Raw genomic sequence first — 18,238 nt, 5'->3', positions numbered from 1 at the left:
ATTTATGGGGGTGTCAATGGGTGTTCAATTAATTGATGTTCGAGATTATGTATTTTTATGTATCATTTTTCAAGAATCCATGGATTCTACATCCGTATGAAATTATTTCAAACCTTAGACAATTGCTACTAAAACTAAACTTAAAATGAGTAGAAATGTTTTAGTAGGGTAACTTGTGAAAAATGAATCATTGAAAAAAAAAATTCATATTCCGATCGTTATGTGACTTTTTTTCTTCTTCTTTAAATTACCTTTATGTATTTTCATTAATACTAGCTCAAATCCAATGAACCTAAACGAATTATCTTTGTCTAACCCTACAAATCAGGTTTGCTCCAGAGTAGCGAACCGTGATTCACAAATCCAAACTCGAACCTAAGGAGCCAATGAACAGGTAACATAGGGCTCAAATTATTATTTAGATAAATATTTATACATTAAAAGAAAAATACTATGCTTGTTTGCTTCTACATAACATTACTTTTATCAATTAAACTTAGAACATATCTTTCTAATCTCTCCTTGTGGTCCTATCTTCACCTCCACACTACTCATCTTGATCATAACTTTCGGAAATTCCAGGTCGAATCGTAAACCTAACAAACCTCTTATGCTTCCTGCATAATTTTGAATTATGGTTCGTGTAGCGGCATCTCCCCAAAGCCTCTGATCTGATTCAAGAACTCCATTTCCATCTCTCACATTCTTGAAGTATCTAACGTCGAATTTAGTCTGGCTGTCCTTGTCTAGTGCCACACGTTTGAAGGAACCCATTAAGAGGACAAAGTGCTTGGAGTTGTGCCAATAATGCTTGGTTCATGGTTGGATCAGCATTGCCTGTTGCAGTGAAGTTGTACAAGCGATATCGGAAAAATAAACAATCTGTTTGCCCAATTGTATGTGCCCCTACAAATAAAAAAACAAATATTGGCTAAATACGTGTATGTATTATTTTATTAAGGGTCAGATTACTAATGGAAAACAAAAAACATAATTCCTATTTGAATAATTAGTTATGTTGCATTGTAATATGATGTACTATGATACACCATATTATATCTATTGAGATTAAGATAAGGTTAAATTGATTTGGTTGAGATTTATTAAGGATAGAGTTTATTTCTAGATATAATTTGATTTCTATAGAACCCTATTAGGATTGCTGTAATTATTATCTAAGAGAATCAATAATATCTCATTATTCTATAACCCAACTATTAAAACATGAAATTCAATGGTTCTTATATAAATCTTGACCGTTGGATTTTGTTTTAACTGTCAGTATTACGTGTTTTTCCATGAATCATCTAATTGCTTAACCAATCACACTTGACACACTTGACAAACACCAACCTCTACCCACGGCCAACCCAACCTTGGACATGAAAAGCTCAACCCAAGCCCAACCCAAGTCAGATTGGTTGGGTTGGCTCATAAAATTTATGATTATTTATCCTAAAAATATATTTCAAAATTCACATACATGAAATTATAAGCAAATATTAAGAAAAAGATGATGATGAATAATTAAAGTCTGAATTGTGAATTGTGAATGAGAAAGAAACAAAGACATTCAAAAATATTTTTAAATTATAACCATATTAAGTTCGAGTACGGGTAATTCAGGCAACCCAATGTCTATGCCCGAACCCACCCCGGTTTGGTTCGATAAATGTTTTTCCCAAACCCGACCAAATTGACCGGATTAAACACATCGGATCCAGGTTTGACCCACCCAAGTTGCAGCCTTACATATATGTAAGAGAGAAAAAGAGAGAGAGAGAGAGAGAGAGAGAGAGTACCAACTAATGTGACGAGATCTCTGTCATCTAAGCCTTTAGCTGCAAACTTTTGTCTTTGAACGGCTATAGGATCGGCAGGAGCTGGTAAATTTGAGGCTCGAGATGATGATGAGATCCTACCATCTCTTCTTCCCGTTGGTACTGACCAGCTTGGACCATCACTCTTAATTATTTCACACCAAAAACTAATTAATGCACACTAAAGTACACTTGGAATAGATTATAATATATGACAAAGTCAATGGTCAAGATATCATGAGATAGGTGGGTCCATTTTAGTATAAAAGATCATGTAGGGAAGGCCCACAGAAAGTTGGTTCCAAACCTTTACTCGCACGATATCGTGTAAAACATATCTAAGATGAGCATGGTTTCTAATCTCAATTTGACATCCTGTTTCAATCATGATTGAATTATCTTGGAGGAGTCATCTTGTCTCAGATGAGATAAACCATTTAACTTGATTTACAATTATTTATTAAAATATATTTAAATATAAAAATTATGTATATATATTTTTATATAAAATAAGATAGATTACAAGATCATTTGTTAATATTTAAATCATAAAATATAGTTATTTTCATTAAAAGAAAAAATGCATATATAATCCTTAATTGACTTGATTAAGTTTTATTGACTTAGATGATATTTTCAAAATATCGTCTTAGGCATCTTGTACGTTCATGAGAAGGAGTGAAGCCTAAGATGCAGTCCATCTCATTAGTGGATGATACCAAGATAACTCCGAAGAGTCATCTTGGTTTCGGAGTAGATTTGAAACCATGGGGATGAGTGATAGTCTAATACTTATGGTGTAACTTGAGTTGTCACAGTGGAGAACCCAACCCTACTTGGGCGAGGTTTGGGTTGCTCTTTACCTATCACAACTATATAATGTGGGAGCAAATTCAAAATATATCAAAATTTCAAGGGGGAGAATGTAAGTTTAAAAAAAAAATGTAGGAAAAAGTGCCCTACTGTAAATCCGCCCTACTTCCATGGACTAATTGTCCATTGTACAAGAGAATGTGTGTGGGCGTGCATGCATGTATTTCATGATTTTTTAACTCATTTACCAGGTTGACCGAATCACGAGCAGCTAAGGCTAGGATGTCGGCACATGAGACTACACCAGGGCACAAGGCCTCCAATTGTGTTTTCGCATCATCGATCACTTCAAATCCTCTTAGTCCAAGATTTGGCAACGCATTTCTCTCTATAGAAGACCTAGTAATTAAAATCGACTCATCACAACCCTGTTCAACATATTGGCCGTTTGTTCACAAAATCAAGTCAGCCTCTAGTTCAATCTATTTAGAAAAAAGTCCCTCCGCCAGGGTCCTTTAAGGTTTTTTTTTTTTTTTTTGAAATATTTCGTATCGGTAACATCCACTCCACTATTTGGTAATGTAAAGAATTAAAATTATTTTTATGCCCTTGGTTCAACATCATAAAATCTTACTAGGCTTTTAGTTTGGATCATTAAACTCCATTTCTAGAAATTGATTTTAAGATCTGTTTTTGTATTTTTATGGATGTGATGTTTACCTTTGCTGATCATGTCTTAACAATTGTGATTAAGAATATTATATACCTAAGAGCCAAAAACATCACTTCAGAGCAAAAAATGCATGAAACAAAATTTAAAATCGCAAGAAACAGGTACTAAATTAATTCTGATTTTAATCGATGTTTTATTCTAATCGCGGGAGAATCACTTTTATAATCCAAACCAAATATACTATTATATTTAAAAATCAGATTATGGGCAAGTATCTAGACCAAGAATCCTAAACAAATGGCCCCCTTAGTATCACATATTAAATCAATAAAAAAACAATAAACAAGAAAATAATTAAGAAACACAACATTTATGTCGTTCACTCTATGTCCATGGAAATCATAAAATTAATTAGTTAGGTATGAATTTGTAATTCGTTCAAAAGATAAAATTGCCGAAAGGAAAAAAGTTACCAAATTAAGTTACCCCAAAGAATATAATATGTCTATTAGTGTGGTGAACTATACCAACTAATCTTGGTGAGGACACCACATCCACAACACGTCTTTAAAACTCAATTTGACGTCTCGTATCATTCGTGAACGAGACTGAGTCGTCTCAAATGAGTTTTTCGATACGTTTGAGATATCTCGTTCAACAATGACAAAATTGATCGTGAGTTTTAAATCTCGTCCGATACATTGCCTTGTCTGTCGGTCTCATTATTGGGTGATTCCGAGACGACTTGGACGATACGTCTCAGTCTAGGACGAGTTTTGAAACCATGCACCACAGTGTCCCTCAATTAACAATAGGAGTGATAATGAGATCCAAGAAGAATTACCTGGACAAAACAATCATGGAAATGTAATCTTAACAAACCAGCTGCAATGGTAGGATCTTTATTAAAGTGTGTTTCAACAGTAGACCTAACTATAACCTCAGCTCTTGGGCATGTAGAAGAATAAAACCCTGGTTTTAAGCCTCCTTGCCCTTGGACTGAAAAACCCATTAATAAAATCATTAGAGAAGGCAAGAACACTGGTGCCATTTGCATTAAATTCCTCTTTTGAGTCTTTCTAAGACACATCTACTTGGTATTGATGGTGAGTTTGCTTGGCTCATCCCTTTTTTTTTTTTTTTTTTTTTAATTTAAAAAAAAAAAAAAAAAAAACAATATTTGGTCTCATCACCTACACTTTGTGACAGTGGAGAGCAATTGGCACGTGAGGACTATTGTTGATAAGTTCTTCTTTATTGACTTTGGATTTTGTATTGGTGTTGGAGGTTGGTTTAACTGCTAATATTGTATATCGAAAGGTATGAAAATGGCTCATTTCTTATCTTTGATTCCTTTGCTTTATTCCACGACGCGTAAAATGTTTCTTTCTATCATTTTCTTCTTTTTCATTTAGTGCTTCGTGCTTTGTTAGTATATATGTTCACACAATTTTGATGTGACTTAACTTCCAAACTAGACCAAATTATTTAAATATGTAACATTTTTGCAGGCATCAAAAAATAAAAATTTTATTTAGAAATTTATACATTTCACGGGAGTTGTCAACTTAACTTGACTTGGACATTCAACTTGAGTCAAGTTTTCGAGTTTCAAAAATATGGTTCACGCTAGCTTTAGTTTTTGTGGATTTGATCGACATAGGTCAGAACTTGGACACCATCATCTCTTTCAGTTCCAGTTGATGAAGTAAAGAAAGGACATTGGACTCCTTTGGATGCTTTATTAAAAAGATGAAGATTAATCTTTAAATAATTTATGCTTAACTATGTTTGGATTGAGTGAAGTGGAGTGAAGGGAAACTCATTAAGAGAAGAGAAGAGAAGGGAAAGGAAGGAAAGGGAAAAAAAGATAAGATAAGAGAAACTCAATTTCTCTCCACTATGTTTGGATTGATAGGACAGAATTTGGAATAATTTTAAAATTTTAAAATATCTTAAAAAAGATCTAGGGGTAGAGTTAGAATTATAAAATATTTTAAAAGACCTTCTCTCCACTTCTAGATAAAAAGAAAACTCACATGTTTTTCTCTCTTCTTTTCCCACTTAACAATCCAAACAAAAAAAAAAAAAAAAATAGAGAGAAATTCATTTATGTTCTCTTCTCTTCTCTCCATTTCTCTCAATCCAAACACAATGTAAGTGTCCGACAGCCAAATACCTACTATTACGTTTTGATTGACTATAATCTATAACCTTCCATTAATTATGACACTAACCCTAAATCTCTCTCTCTCTCTCAAGCAATCCAATTTTTTTTTCCATGAGAGAGATACAGAGAAAAAATTAAAGTTTAGATAATTTGTTCTCTTTTTAAAGCGAGGGCACTTCCAATTCCATGTCATATCTCTAGGGTTTGATAATTTTATGTTATTTATGTATCTTTTATCCAAATCGTTAGATGGATTCTCAATCTAACAGTTAGGATAAGTTCCTCTTTTGTAATCCTATAAATAACAATATTTGAAATGTTTTAACATAATATTCAATGAATCTTGAAACGAGACATGACCCTCAGCAAACAAACAAAGCTAGGCGGTTCGATTAAAACGAATTGTTATTTCGACTAAACAGTTCTGAATTCATTCAGAATTCCAATTCGAATCGACTAATCCGGTATATTTTTTGCATTCATATTTTTATGCTTTTGTGTACTAGCTAAAGTGTTATGTATGTCTTGGGGAGATCATATTCACTCAGGGATGGTAGTAGGTAAACTAGAAGGGGAAAGAGAAATCAACTTGGACTTTTTATTTATTTACCACGCGATGATTTTATAAAAAAAGATTGAAATCACCATCTTTATTTCTTGCAAGATTGGGTCTCTCTGATGTTTTGCCCGTGGCTTCTGGGCATTTCTAATAATATCACATGTAATTACAATTTTGGCATTTCTAATTTCGAATTACAAGTGAGATCTCGATGAAAAGCATCTATGATTCCTACACACTCCCCTCTCCCCCCCCCCCCCCCCCGCCCGCAACACACACACACACACACACACACACACACGCACATATAATGTTACTTCAGCAGTATCACAAAATTAATACCAAAAGCAAAAATGCGACATTTGAACAATGATCTAGAGGGCTCCTTGAAATCTAAGCAGCCATTCTGATGAAACCTAACTCTTTTAAAGAATTTCATGGAAAACCCATATGAGTCTGAATTGAATTACTTCCATACCTCTTCCACCTTGAAGAGTTCTCTCCAACCATTTGGCATGTTTACTATTAGGAGCCAACCTGCAGCCAGTCCAGCATCGGCTTCATCATCTCACTTTCAGACGGATGACAACTTTGCATAAGAACTTGCGATCTCTCCATAGACATTATTGGAAATCAAACTCGCTCTTTGTTTATATTGGAAACATTATGAAAGAATCATTGTTTTATGCACAAATAGAGCATTTCACAAAAAATACCGCCAAGAGGAAATCCCTAATCAATCTTTCAAAAAACAAAAATTCCGTATTGGTCAACACGAAACAACAGGCAAGTCAGACTCGGGCACCTATTGAGTAGCTGAAGTCAGTCAATATATTACAAGTAATACAATCAAAGCTAAAAAAAAACACGTATAGAAGCCAAAATGTTAAAATTAATCAAAAAGTAGGCATTAAAGACTAAGCATAGGGCCTTTCACTTGACTTAGAAATTGGGTCTTCTCCCAGTTTCATTGTTTCAAGCCTTAAGACCATTGTCTCTCTCTATAAATTGTTGATATTTAGTTTAAAAGAACTAATCTAACATAACCATCTCTCCAAAATGTTTAGCAAGCCTCACTACCTCTAGCTAAAATATCTAGGCAGATACTTAATAATCTAACCTGATAATAATCTAACCTAATAGAGCGTTGATTCTAAAATATGAAATTTCATTAACTTGAAAACGGTCATTTTTGACAGACCATGGAGTTATTGGTCCATCCATGAAAAACGCAGAAATGTTCGGTAAAAGCTAGTTCTAACGGAAATTATACTAGGGAAAACAGGAATTAATTACCAAGCCAGAGAGCCTAGTAGCTGACTTAGGAAATTGGTCTCTCAGTTCAGGCCCAGAGACATGTTTCTCCCTTTTGATCTCTGAGTATTCTATTTGTAGAAAAATAACTATTCCACAATTGGCATAACCATCTCCCTAACATAGTTAACCAGCCACGACTTCAAAACTTGGAATTTCAAACAAAGAAGCAGTAAACTAGGCACTAGACAACAAATTAACTATACAAAAAATCCATATTTCTCCCAACAACTCCCTTGAACATGTGAGAACTTTAAGTAACAAATCTAATTATGAAAACAATAGGGTTGCAGAACATATTTGGTGTAGCCATACCTAGAGACTACAAGTATAGGCACTACCGTTTTATTTTTCTTTTTCTTTTGCTAAGTAAGGATAAAGGTGTTTTATTCCTTTGCCGCATTGAAGGAAATAAGATACTCTGGCCAATGCTGCTAATGTTTCATCAAAATTTTCTGTCCATTTGAAATACTCTTGGTAGTAAAAACACATAAATCTAACTAAGCTACTCACACTATCGAAATGTGAAAGATGCAATTGGAAACAAAAAGAAGTTAAATGACAATCACCTTTAAAAGTTTAACACAGAACTCATTGTTGGAACCATAAAGGTCAAAATTAAGTTAAACGGTATGAATGGTCCACGAACAACATTGGAGAACCCTGAAATGCATGCAACAAAAGTGGGACCCAACCAAAACTCAATAGGTCCCAACATTCTTAAATGACTGTAAATATCTGATTATTAAGTTGCTCTCAATCATTTGTAACATTCTTTTATGTTTACAGGTAAAAACCATTCGAGAGGATTGAATTTAGAACTGCGATCCGTTATGCGACCCAGCAAACATCAACTCCCCCCTCCCCAAGAAAAAAAAAAGAGCAAGATTTAAAACTCTGACATTTGGGTCTAAAAAATGAATGGAATTCGAAGATCAAAATCAAGAGGTGTTTAGTATTCATAATCATAACTTAGAACTGAAGATATACCTTATTGGTAAATGGACAGATACCAATCCACTTAAAAATCCAACCACTTATTGTAGTAAACACAAGTTTTTGGGGAGATAATCCCATCAGGTGTGCACTCATATAACCATGGACAAACACCACACGGAATTGAAGCCAAGCCCCCAGATTTCGGAACCCCCATCTTGTTTGAGCGTCTGAAACACAATGTCCCCAACGGAATATTTTCAAAGTCCCCCGTCTCTGTACTCCTTACCTCCACAACCTCATCATCCAAAACCAAAGTTCGCAAAATTTCTGCAATTTGTTGAGTAGTACACTCTACCGAAAACTTACGAATCGCTTCTGAAATCTCCTCAACTGTGGCAATCTTCAACTTATTTATTTGCTTCAAGCATTGCTTTTTCAAAGTGGTTATAAATTCTGTGTTAAGTTTCCCATCCACATACCAAGCACCACCTGTGAGTTCCTTTGAAGGTTCAAACTCTACTGCCATGTAGTGTTTTTTTCCTTTGTTTTTTATATTAACAACCTCCTTAATCAATCCCTTGACTTGAAGAGATTTGAGGGACTTAGTAACCACATTGTCTGGTAGATTTGTCTCACGTTTCATGTCCCTAGTCCAAATTCCCATGTCTTCTTTGCTTCGAATCAGGTCATAGAGCACACGCTCCGCATCCGAGAGAGTTTGAGAAACTGTCTTAGAGTCGGGTCTTTTTCGTTTCAATGCCACCGAATTTTCCACTACTCGGCCCATTTCTAAGATATAATTTAAACTGATGATCCAATATATGATGAAAGAATATCAATGTCTTCTGATTTCCAATCAGAACTTGGTACACATAATACAATCCTGTGAGTGAAAATAAGATTTTTCACATTTGAGCAACACATATTCTAAAAGAAACAAAGAGAAATAGACATCCTAAACAAATTTATGTCCAATTCCACATAAATAAAAATTCAAAAAAAAAAAAAAAAAAAACCAATTTCCAATTGTTGTGATCAGAATACCTAGAATTACAAACCTTATGAACAAGAAGAACTCTTTATTAAAAAGTACTCATTTCCATTAAAAACACCAAAGATATTTAATTAAAAAAAAAAAAAAACCCCAAGCAATTAAAAAACCAAAAAAATAAAATAAAAATCAATCCCCATTGAAGAAAGCACAACAAAATCAATACCCAATAAAATAATGCACCATTTTTTTTTAGGGGTTACAAGGTTTGAGATCAAATTTCTCCATAATTTGAAGGAGCGAACTTTGGAAAATAGTCAAAATCTATGAGAGAGAGAGAGAGACTTACCACGGCGGTGACGTCGGTCGTGGTGGTGGTAGCGGCGGCAGTAGAGATGGTGACGGTGATGAAGACGAAGAAGAGAGTTGAGAAGTTTAGGTTTTGTGATTTGAGTCGAGATCCCACACGGTGTCCCTTTGCATAGATAGAAACGGTGTCTACGTGGCAAAATTTGATTAGCAAATAAGCACGTTTGACCGCATAAACGGCTTGATTAGGAGCGGAGGTGTTTTACTCACCACTTGGTGTCAGAACCCTTTATTTAATTACTGTTAAATTCTACAATATGTTTAGAAGAAAAACTCCACGATGATTAAATAAAAATGATTAACTAGACGCTATAATGTGAATCAGAATTTTTTTTCCTGATTTTTCAATTTTCATATTTTGTAAATTTTCTTGAAATATTAAAAAATATATAAATTATGATTGAAAATAAAAAATTACTATGTAGTTATAAAAAAAAAATTCAAATCTCAATTTCGTTCTTCAAATTTTATTTATTAAAAATTATTAAAAAAAATATATCTAGATGTTCAAAATTAAAAGAATATCATTCTTCATGTGTCATTCATGATTAAAGATTATCGAAAATAATCTCAATCGCAATTGGAAAACTTGTGCAAAGAAGATGAGAAAAAGATAATTTGGATATTTCAAATATTGTATATAGGTGAGATGAGGTCGAAGGACCGTTAATAAAAGATGAGTTTACTAAATGGATTATTAAGAAATCTCCTAAAACTTAAGGATTATTTAGAAAAAAAAATCCCTTCGTTAAGGTCTTTTAAACAATTTTCCCTTAAATTAATGATAAAATAATACAAAAATCTTAAATTTATTATAGATACTACAAGATGGCATGTGTAAACCCATATGTATTTGAAGGACTTATTTGTAATTTAAAATATTCATTAAAAGTTGGTTTTGAATATTACATATATAGTAAAAAATATATTTTTATAATTTTAAAAATTAACCAACGTGATTGTAGAGACGTGTAATTGTAATTTTCTTATTTTTGATCAAAATGACCTTGATCATATTAAATTTAAATGTTAATGTGGGGTCATTTTTGACCTTGATCATCTCACTATAATAGTAAAGATGTAGAAAGTAGTTATTTTTGGGAAAAAAAACTTATTTTCACTTAATAATGAATTTGCATGGGCACTTTCACCTAAAGTGCATTGTGCTCCCAAACAGGGCCTTAGTTATAGAGGGTAACCCAAAAATTAGAAGACTGCCTAACACTGATGACATGCAATTTTTTTTGACTTGAGTCTTCTTTGATAGACTACTTGAAAATGTCTTGAACAAGGGAGTTTGACAAGAGATTGAAGATGAGGGCATTCATGTCATTTACATTTGTAAATCATAGAAGACTGACTTCAAGGGGCCTATCAATAGTTCGAAAACATAGAGTGTATCTCAAAAATTCACCAAAATGTAGAGGTGTATACCAAAAATGTCCGAATCACAGATCAAGCATTGTCCGAATCTTGCAGTTACGAAGCCGTGCGGAAGATATAAATGCCCTTCCCGCGTGAAGCAACCATAATATTCCCCTTCTGACCCAACCCAACTATTCTCACCGCTTTTTTTTTTTTTTTTTTTCTGATTCTAATAATAAACCTTCCTCAAGAAGCAAAGCAAGACTAAAGCAGCTTCACTTCTCTCACTTGTCCATCTCTGCAAAATTATAAATTATTTCTCAATCTTCGGGGGCTCCATCAACGATCGATCGCTCGCTTCGATTGCTAAGATGGTTTGTAGTGTTTCGTTTCGCTATGTTCCGATCAATTTTTCTGCACGCATGGCGATTTCAGTGTTTAACAATGTTGGTCTTTTTTTCCTTTTTTTTTTTTTGGTTTTAATTTTTGATCTTAGGGTTGAATTCAGGTCTAGTATGAAATATGAAAATTCTCTTAAGATTTCTTCCCAATTTGCAAAAAAAAAAAAAAAAAAAAATCGAGTCTGTTAAAGCTAAAATTGTTTGTTTTGTTTCAGATTAAATGTAGAACTGTTTTAATCGTGGTTTTGGTGAAATTTGTTTGTTTGTTTTGTTTCATTATTGTTGTTGTTGATTTTATTTATTTATTTTTAATTTTTAATTTTTAATTTTAGGGTTGAATTCACGTCTAGTGAGATGAAATTCATTTTAATTTGCGGGGATTGCTAAATTCAGTGAAGATTTCTCCCCAATTTAAAAAAAAAAAACCTCTTGAGGCTGATAAGACGAAATTTGTTTTGTTTCAAACTAAATGTAGAACTGTTTTAATCGTGGTTTTGGTGAAATTAGGGTGTTTAAATACTCACTTAGTTTGGAAGTGAAGAGTCGGCTAAGTTTCAATGTCATGTTTGGGCATTTACTTGTCTTTTGAATGTGAGGTTTTGATATATGGTTGCCAACTCACATTGAGCGAATGTGATAAATATACATGTTTTAGTTTGTAATCTTGCTATGAGAGCAGGATGAAGCTTGGTACAAGTTTAAATGGAATTTTGTTTAATTTTACAGCTTTAGTCTCGCCATTTTCAGATGGGAAGAACATATCTTTGAAATCTTTTGTAGCACAAAAATGGCAATCCAAGAGTGCCATAATATTATACCAAATCTTACATAAATTCACTAGAAAATAAAATTGAAAATTGTATCTTCATATGGAACTTCAATAAAGATTTCTTGCCACATTTGAAAATAAATTGTTTGGATAATAAGACAGTTTGTTTGTCACTTATACTAAATATAGAATTGTTAAGAGTTCTGATAATATAACTCGCCAGCTGGCATACTCAATCAACTCCCTGACGTAGACAAGTTCAGGAACCGTAGATCTGGATGCTTCGGGATACACTTTTTATGAGGTGCAATCGTGTATCCCGAGGCATACAGATCTACAGCTCCTGAACTTGTTATGTCAGGGAGTTGATTGAGTATGCCACCTGGCGAGTCATATTATCACGACTCAATTGTTAATTTTGGTTTCAATGTTCTTCAGATTTGGTGGTGCATAGTCTATTGTTCACAGGCAATTCCGTACAATTACAAAAACTAGAGAAATGATCCAGAGAAACTAATAATTGACAAAAACTGAAGAAATATTGTTGCCTTGATCAATAAGATTTATAGAACAATAATACAAATTCCAAAAAACTAATACCCCTACCTAAAAAAAAATTCGAACTCCAGATCAAACCGAAAGAACAATAGCAAAGATGACAAACACATATGACCGATATATAAAATATAATTTTTCTGGCATGAAAATAATAATCCAAACATGCCCTTAGCTTCATTTAATTTTAAATAACTATGAAGCCTTTTCCCTATTTTTTCTAAGAAGCTTGTGTTGGGTTTTATTTTATTGTCACAAATTATTTTGATACGAGGTTATTGATTTGGAAATTTCTTTTAACTATATCGTCCTTCCGTGAGATTATCATTTTAGGATTATGTGAAAGATGAATTTTTCACATGTTTTCTGGGTTTGTCTTATTCTTTTTGCAGTTTTAAATTAATTATGGTTTCTCAACTTCCATGTACATGTAGAGTTTCGGTTTCAAGCAAATCAGGAGAATTTGAATAGGAAGGATCTAAATTACAATCATTGAGGCTTGGTGTCTGAATTTGTGAAAGTTTTCAAAAAAGAAGAAGAAGGAAAATGGGGTCAATTGGAACTGAAAATGAGATGAAGGATATGGTCATTACGCAGGTAAGTTTTGGAGGATTTGATATACAAATTAGCGCAAAAACACTTGCAGCTTTCTTAGAAAATGAAATTGGAATCATTTGGAGGTGTAGATTGAAGAATTCTTGGACCCCTCCTGAGTCCTATCCAAATTTTGATGTCACAAACACTGCAAACATCCAAAGAACTGAAGATTATGAAAGGGTAGAACCCCATGCCTTTGTTCATTTTGCATCTCCTGCGGCAGTGACCAGAGCATTGAATGCTGCTGGGCGTTGTGAGCTTATCTTACACGGGAATCCTCTAAAGGTGAATCTAGGACCTGAGAGTTCGTTCCGCATTAATAAAAAACGGAGGACAACAATCCCCTTTAAGTTCTATGATGTCCGTGTTGAGATTGGAACTCTGGCTAGTCGGGATGAGTTCTTGGTTGGTTGGAAGGGACCAACATCTGGGGTCAATTTTGTCATCGATCCCTTTGATAGCACCTGCAAGATTATTTTGTCCAAGGAGACGGTTTTCTCATTTAAAGGTATGCCAAGGCATGCTGTGATAAATTGTGATTTCAAGGTGGAGTTCCCTGTGAGAGAGATCACTGAGATTAAACAATACAAGGGTACATCTTCATTGATAATGTTATTGCAGCTGGCATCATCTCCCCATCTCTTTTACAGAACTGCCGGTGATATCCATGATACAGTTCCATTTGATTTGTTGGATGATGAGGATCCGTGGATCAGGACCACTGATTTTACACTTGGTGGGGTGATAGGTAGGTGTAGTGATTACAGAATCTCTGTGTCACCTCGTTTTGGGTTGAACTGGGAGAAGGCCATGAATTACCTAAAAGAACGGAGGATCCCAAATGACTGTCCTAGACATCTGCTTAGGGTTCAAGATGAACCTGATTTTGGCACGCCCATTTCGGACTCTTTCTTCTGCATTCAGTTCAAAGAAGGAATAAACTTTGAGATAATGTTCTTGGTTAATGTTGTAATGCACAAAAGTATTATCAATCAGCACCAGTTGTCTGAAAAGTTCTTCGAGTTACTAAGAAGCCACACAAGGGAGGTTAATGTCACAGCATTAAGGCATATTTGTTCGTAGAGGCATCCAGTATTTGATGCATACAAGAGGTTGAAACTTGTCCAAGAATGGCTACTTAAGAACCCTAAACTTCTCAAGAGCTCCAAGATTTTGAACGATAATGTTGAAGTGAGGAGATTGGTGATCACCCCAACCAAAGCTTACTGTCTTCCTCCAGAAATAGAGCTTTCAAATAGGGTTCTTAGGAAATATAAAGAAGTTGCGGACAGGTTCTTAAGAGATACTTTCATGGATGAAGGTTTGCAGATGCTTAATTCTAATGTTCTCTCCTATTATGTTGCTCCTATTGTGAGGAATATTACATCAAATTCATTCCCCCAGAAAACTAGTGTGTTTAACAGGGTGAAGAACATTCTGAGAGATGGGTTTTATCTGTGTGGTCGGAAGTATTCCTTTTTGGCCTTCTCATCCAATCAATTGAGAGACCGTTCTGCCTGGTTCTTTGCTGGAGATAAGAGCATTAGTGTCTTTGATATCAAGACTTGGATGGGGAAGTTCAACGACAGGAATGTTGCTAATTGTACAGCTCGGATGGGGTTATGCTTCTCATCCACCTATGCCACAATCAAGGTTCCATTGGATGAGGTCAATTTTGAGCTTCCGGATATTGAAAGAAATGGGTACGTATTTTCTGATGGAATCGGCATGCTGTCACCAGACCTCGCAGCGAAAGTTGCAGAGAAATTGCAATTGACTGTGAACCCTCCTTGTGCCTATCAAATCAGGTTTGCTGGTTGTAAAGGTGTCATAGCTTGTTGGCCGGGAAAAGGTGACGGGATCCATCTCTCCATGAGACCGAGCATGAATAAATTTGTGTCTAAGCACACAATCCTTGAAGTTGTGGCATGGACTCGGTTCCAACCAGGGTTCTTAAACAGGCAAATCATAATTCTGCTTTCAGCCTTGTCTGTACCAGATGAAATTTTCTCGAGAATGCAAGAATCAATGGTTTACGAACTAAACCAGATTTTCGAGAACGTTGATGTGGCTTTTGACATCCTTACTACTTCATGTACTGAGCAAGGAAATACTGCAGCAATGATGCTGAGTGCAGGTTTCCAACCTCGAACGGCGCCTCATCTAAGAGGGATGCTGTCTTCCATAAGAGCTGCCCAGTTGGGAGACCTTCTTGCAAAGGGATCTTTGTTCCTTCTGGACGGTGGCTTATGGGGTGCTTGGATGAGCTTGGAGTGCTTGAGCATGGACAATGCTTTATCCAAGTGTCAACCTCTTCATTGGAAAATTGTTTTTCGAAACATGGTTCTGGATTTTCTGAGACTACGAAGAATGTACAAGTAATCAAGGCAATTGTCGCTATAGCTAAGAATCCCTGTCTTCACCCTGGAGATATTCGGATTCTTGAAGCTATAGATGTGCCTGAACTGCACCATCTTGTTGACTGTTTGGTTTTCCCTCAAAAGGGAGACAGACCACATACCAATGAAGCCTCAGGGAGTGACCTTGATGGGGATCTTTACTTTGTGACTTGGGATGATAATCTTATACCTCCGAGCAAAAGGTGCGAGCCAGCAATGGATTATGCCCCAGTTGAAGCCAAAAAATTACCACATGCGGTCAATAATCAGGTAAACCATCTGACATGCTTGGATTACTACTCATTCTGTGCTAATTTAATTTCCACTCAGAAAGTTTGGATGCGCATATTAGGACTTTCTATCGGAATCTCTTGTTTTATTTCTTCTTTAAATCTCATGTTTTAGGTCCAGTTGGTTTATTCATTTCATGCATTTAGACCAGTTAGTTGGAAGTGCTCCATCATCAAACTTATCTTATTGGTTGCTTATGCAATTTGCAATCTAGCATCACCAATTGCCTTTTTACAATGTATTTCTGTTTTCACTGCTTCTTACTTTGAGATCTAATCATTCATTTTTCTCTCTTAGCCGGTGATGGAACACGATCAGGAGGGCTTTCTTAGTAGTTCTACTTTTTGACCTTGGTTTTATATCACCTGTGTTTTAGAGCATAGCAATTAGTCAACTTTTACTAAATTTTAAGAAAGATTAACCATTCGATTGAGATCATCATCATGATCATGAAATTCAAAAATTTGGGGTATGCTGAATGAATCCTATTCCTCCATTCAAGTATGTTTAATGCCATGCTGTTTGTTATGTTCATATTCAAGGTTTAAATCCCATTCTGTTTCATTTTTTCGGGTTTTTTTTTTTATGAACATAAATTTGGTTTTAAATCGATCAAATATAATTTTTATTCATGAATAAATATAGAAAACTGCTTTTAAGTGTTTAAAGTAAAAGAATAAAATCACTCTTTTTCACATTGGATGCGCATTGAAGCTATTTAAAAACATTCCAAAACAAACATAGGCACAACAAATGATGACTTGTTGCCATACAAACCAGTTTTTCTATATTTGGATAGGATAACTGATGGGTCTATTTGTTTCTTAGGAGTCCCTACGTGAGATCTTTTTTTTGTTGGTTCCATCCTAAAATTTCTTAGACATAAATATTTTACTTCTGCTTAACTCCTTTTCAAAATGTCATTATTCCGAGAATTTTAGATCCTAAAGTAGTTCCTTTGCCTTTGGTTTTTCTTTTCTCGTTCATTCTTTAGTTTTGGAATACTTGCTTCCAGAATTGAACCTGGGCAATGGAACAAACTCTTTCATTCCCAAGTCCGTATTTGTTTAACAGGACATAATAGACTTTTTCACTAAAAACATGGTGAATGAGAACCTTGGCACAATCTGCAACGCCCACGTGGTTCACGCTGATCAGAGTGAGTATGGAGCCTTGGATGAGAAATGTATGAAACTGGCGGAACTAGCAGCCACAGCTGTTGACTACCCAAAAACTGGAAAGCCAGTAACCATGCCCCAATCACTTAAACCAAAAATGTACCCAGACTTCATGGGTAAGGAAGAGTTCCAATCATACAAGTCAAACAAGATTTTGGGAAAACTCTATCGCAATATTAAAGACGCTTCTGACAGGGACAAACTATCACCATCAGAGCTATCCTTTGCTCGTGAAGACATACCTTATGACACCGATCTCGAGATTCCAGGATCTTCAAATTTCATACTTGATGCATGGAATCATAAGTGTTCATATGATGGGCAAATCAATGCTCTTTTGGGGCAATACAAAGTGAACACCGAGGAAGAGATTGTGACTGGGCATATATGGTCGATGCCGAAGTACAATAGCAGAAAGCAAGGAGAGCTGAAGGAGAAGCACAAGCATGCTTACCATGCCCTAAGTAAGGAATTCAAGCATGTTTTTGAGAACTTGGGGCAAGATTTACAACTACTAACCAAGGAAGAGAAGTGCACATTGTATGAACAGAAGGCGTCCGCTTGGTACCAAGCCACATACCATCCTCTCTGGGTGAAGAAATCATTAGATTTGAGAGAGCCAGACGGTGATAGAGTACCCGCAGTGCTGAGCTTCACATGGATCCCTGTCGAGTACCTAGTAAGGATCAAGATCAGATGCCGGGGGACTGAAAGTCTTGATACTCGCAAGCCTATAAATAACCTTGCAAGTTACTTGACCGTCGAATTTGACCAGAAATCGAGACTGTTATAGATTCTATTCTGAGTCATATTTGCTTTTTTGGGTTGCAAAGCCACTCTGCAATGTTTGTCATATAATGTTTAAAGGTTTTTGAAGTGGATCCCATGACTCAAATGAACAGACCAACATAATGGGTTTTTTGTGGTAGTCCCTTGATTCTAGCTTGAATGAAAGCAAATTTTTTCTTTGGTTGTTGGTTATGGTGTTGTGACCTGTTTTTTTGTTCAGTTATTTAAAGCATGAGAAAAGGGTTT

General features: G+C 35.1%; 3 protein-coding genes across 5 annotated transcripts; 1 reads left to right on the top strand and 2 right to left on the bottom strand.

Annotated features, from left to right (window-relative positions):
- Positions 1–288: 288 nt before the first annotated feature.
- Positions 289–4,363, bottom strand: LOC147411886 (peroxidase 25-like). Its single transcript, XM_086456515.1, is given in 5 exon segments — positions 289–769; positions 771–906; positions 1,803–1,965; positions 2,882–3,061; positions 4,151–4,363. Coding segments are annotated over 5 exon segments (975 nt in total). The 3' UTR covers positions 289–486.
- Positions 4,364–6,580: 2,217 nt separating this feature from the next.
- Positions 6,581–9,753, bottom strand: LOC147411885 (DNA binding / DNA-directed RNA polymerase). Of its 3 annotated transcripts, none has more exons than XM_086453458.1 (3): positions 9,629–9,753; positions 8,340–9,171; positions 6,581–6,776 (listed from the first exon to the last, which is right to left on the bottom strand). In XM_086453458.1, exon 2 carries the CDS (start codon positions 9,073–9,075, stop codon positions 8,371–8,373), a length of 705 nt encoding a protein of 234 aa, XP_086309584.1. In that variant the 5' UTR covers positions 9,076–9,171; positions 9,629–9,753; the 3' UTR covers positions 6,581–6,776; positions 8,340–8,370. The 3 variants fall into 3 exon arrangements, with proteins under 3 accessions (XP_086309584.1, XP_086309575.1, XP_086309569.1); XM_086453449.1 differs by lacking the exon at positions 6,581–6,776 and adding an exon at positions 6,826–6,840; XM_086453443.1 differs by lacking the exon at positions 6,581–6,776 and having other exon boundaries at positions 8,285–9,171.
- A 1,446-nt stretch (positions 9,754–11,199) lies between these two features.
- On the top strand, positions 11,200–18,176 carry LOC147411884 (RNA-dependent RNA polymerase 6-like). Its single transcript, XM_086453431.1, is given in 4 exon segments — positions 11,200–11,387; positions 13,131–15,553; positions 15,556–16,004; positions 17,100–18,176. Coding segments are annotated over 3 exon segments (3,615 nt in total). The 5' UTR covers positions 11,200–11,387; positions 13,131–13,284; the 3' UTR covers positions 17,997–18,176.
- The last annotated feature ends 62 nt before the right edge of the window (positions 18,177–18,238 follow it).

The sequence above is a fragment of the Akebia trifoliata genome, chromosome 1 (assembly GCF_017979445.1).
Source record: "Akebia trifoliata isolate Shusen 1 chromosome 1, ASM1797944v1, whole genome shotgun sequence".
NCBI lineage: Eukaryota > Viridiplantae > Streptophyta > Magnoliopsida > Ranunculales > Lardizabalaceae > Akebia > Akebia trifoliata.
Note: the sequence above shows the minus strand (reverse complement) of the source record. Positions and strands in the feature narration are given on the sequence as shown.

Excerpts from the sequence above, each read along its gene's own strand:
- LOC147411885 (XM_086453458.1), bottom strand. The coding sequence starts at position 9,075 with ATGGGCCGAGTAGTGGAAAATTCGGTGGCATTGAAACGAAAAAGACCC.